This window comes from Alnus glutinosa, chromosome 9, assembly GCF_958979055.1.
Source record: "Alnus glutinosa chromosome 9, dhAlnGlut1.1, whole genome shotgun sequence".
Taxonomy (NCBI): Eukaryota; Viridiplantae; Streptophyta; class Magnoliopsida; order Fagales; family Betulaceae; genus Alnus; species Alnus glutinosa.
Genome location: NC_084894.1, coordinates 8,324,739 through 8,327,109, shown reverse-complemented (window position 1 = coordinate 8,327,109; position 2,371 = coordinate 8,324,739). Strand labels below are relative to the sequence as shown.

Below are 2,371 nucleotides of genomic sequence, written 5' to 3'. Positions count from 1 at the left end.
TATTTAACCCTTAATTATATATATTGGATAAGTTGTTGTCCATATAACAACATGCAATAACAAATACAAGAACTTGACGTATTATAATTGGTTGGTTTTTCTCTCACCACGTCAGCATCCCCTATTGATGAACTTTGCGCGGGAAAAGATTTTTTTTACTCTTATCAGCACGTGATGACGCGCAGGAGTGGAACCAGGATTTTTGGTAAGGTGGAACGAACTTATATAAATACGTAACTACGTACATAAGTATATAGATACATGTAGTTTTTCGCTATGTGTGTGTTTGTACTTGTTTATGTAAAATAAAAAATATAAAAGCCTTAAATTTAATTCCATATTAAATTGTAAGTCATGCAAAAGTTACATGTCTATTTCAAAATCATCTAAGAAAACATCAAGAGAACTTTCCTTTGGAATACACAAGTTTCATATTTCTCTATAGACATGTACAAAAAAAAGATCCCAAAAAAGAACATAACTTCTCCTTCAAATTATGCTCGACGACGATCGCTGATAGAATAAAATTCATCCATTACCATCTCTGAAATGAAATTCTTAGCAATTTCTTTCTCAATATAAACTACCATATGATCTGCAAGAAATTCATCTTTCATTCTACTACGCAATCTAGTTTTTATAAGTTTCATCGCAGAAAAAGCTCGTTTTGTAGTCGCAGTAGAAACAAGGAGAGTCAACACTAGACAAATCAACCTGTCAATCAAAGGATAGATCTTTGACTTTCCCGAATTTGCCAATCTTATGCATAACTCAGATAATGTAGGCATATTTTGAAAATCTGAATGCTTTGGCACATCAAGCTTATAATGCTCCAATTGAAACTTCAAATAGAATCTTTCTTGCACGTTGAAATCTTTAGGATAAAACTTCTCAGCTAATTTGCATATATCATCAATCTCAAATGATTTGTATGCATCTTTAGGGCTTAAAGCAACGCTAAGAGTGAGGAGTTCTACAACTTGCTCACCAAATCTACTTTTCAATTCTTGTAATTGAAAGTCTATTGCAGCAGTAAATATATCAACTCTAAAATGATGCTCAACTGTCGTTGGAGACCCTTCATCTTGACGATGAGATAGACCTCAAGCTCTACTGTAATGAGCATTCCTATCAAGAATATCAATATCATTTTCTTCACAAAATGATTTAACAGTAGCAAGCAAAGGCTCCCACCCATCTTCTCTCCTCTCTTGAATGAGTGATTGTGTAGTTGAAACTTGAGTCATGGCATTTAAAATGTCTAGAGATTTTTGTTGCGAAGTTTGACACAACATATTAGTGAGTCCCATAAGATCTTTCATCAAATGCAATATCAAAATAAATTCAAACGATGTTAATACCATGTAAGCCGTTTTAGCATCACTACGTTGAGAATAATTAGCTCTCTCCTTGGAGATATTGTTGAGAACTGAACAAGCTGAACCAAACATTTTTACCAAGCTACAAATAGATCGATAATGAGATGACCATCGAGTATCTCCAGGTCGTTGCAAAGTACCAATTTGGTTTGCCTCCTTTCCAGTCTCAATTTTATTAGAAACAATCAAACTTTCAATTTCAGCAACTTGAGCAGCTTGTAATTCATCATGGCGTTTTGAAGAACCACCAACAATATTGATAATAGAAGCCAACTGAATAAAGAACTGATGAATATGCTTGGCTTCTCTAGATGCTGCAACTAAAGCTAATTGTAGTTAATGAGCCATGCAATGCACATAATATGCATAGGGATAATCCCTCATAAATAAAGCTTGTAACCCATTCTATTCACCACACATATTACTACCTCCATCATATCCTTGACCTCGAATATTCTCAATTTGAAGGTTGTAATGAGAAAGAACAGCACATATATTCTTTTTCAAAGTTGCTGCAGTAGTATCATTGACATGCACACAACATGAAAGAATCGCTCTCTTATAAAACCATATTTATCAACAAACCTCAGAATAATAGCCATTTGCTCCCTTTTTGACTCATCCCGAGCTTCATCAACGAGAATGCAAAATTTGGCATCCCCAATTTCTTTTCGAATCATATCCCCCACTTTATTTGCAATGATATGTAGAATTTCCTTTTGAATTTTGGATGATGTATTTTTCGCATTTTTTGGAGCATTTTCCAAGACAAGTCAAGAAACATCATCATTATAAGTTGCTAGGAGCTTTATCAATTCAATGAAGTTACCTTGATTTTTTTGAGTTAGGCCTTTCATCATGGCCTCTAAAGGCACATGCTTGGAATGCTAGCCATTGGACACTATCTACTGAGGCTTTGAGCCACAACCAATTATTCTTTGTTTCTTGTGATGTTTGTTTTTCAACTAACTTGTCAATATGCCGTGACTGAT

General features: G+C 34.4%; 1 protein-coding gene across 1 annotated transcript; it reads right to left on the bottom strand.

Moving 5' to 3' along the window:
• Positions 1–494: 494 nt before the first annotated feature.
• Positions 495–2,059, bottom strand: LOC133876727 (uncharacterized). The gene is made up of 4 exons (XM_062314979.1): positions 1,948–2,059; positions 1,808–1,891; positions 1,115–1,705; positions 495–1,021 (listed from the first exon to the last, which is right to left on the bottom strand). The coding sequence occupies exons 1-4, from the start codon at positions 2,057–2,059 to the stop codon at positions 495–497; spliced, it is 1,314 nt and encodes a 437-aa protein (XP_062170963.1).
• Positions 2,060–2,371: the final 312 nt, after the last annotated feature.

What these genes read in the sequence shown, in the direction of transcription:
- LOC133876727 (XM_062314979.1), bottom strand. Translation starts at nt 2,059, where the DNA reads ATGATTCGAAAAGAAATTGGGGATGCCAAATTTTGCATTCTCGTTGAT. An exon ending in GAGGTTTGTTGATAAATATG is followed by an intron (nt 1,892 to 1,947) that starts GTTTTATAAGAG and finishes ATACTACTGCAG; the next exon opens with CAACTTTGAAAAAGAATATA. An exon ending in TGATAGGAATGCTCATTACA is followed by an intron (nt 1,022 to 1,114) that starts GTAGAGCTTGAG and finishes CTGCTGCAATAG; the next exon opens with ACTTTCAATTACAAGAATTG.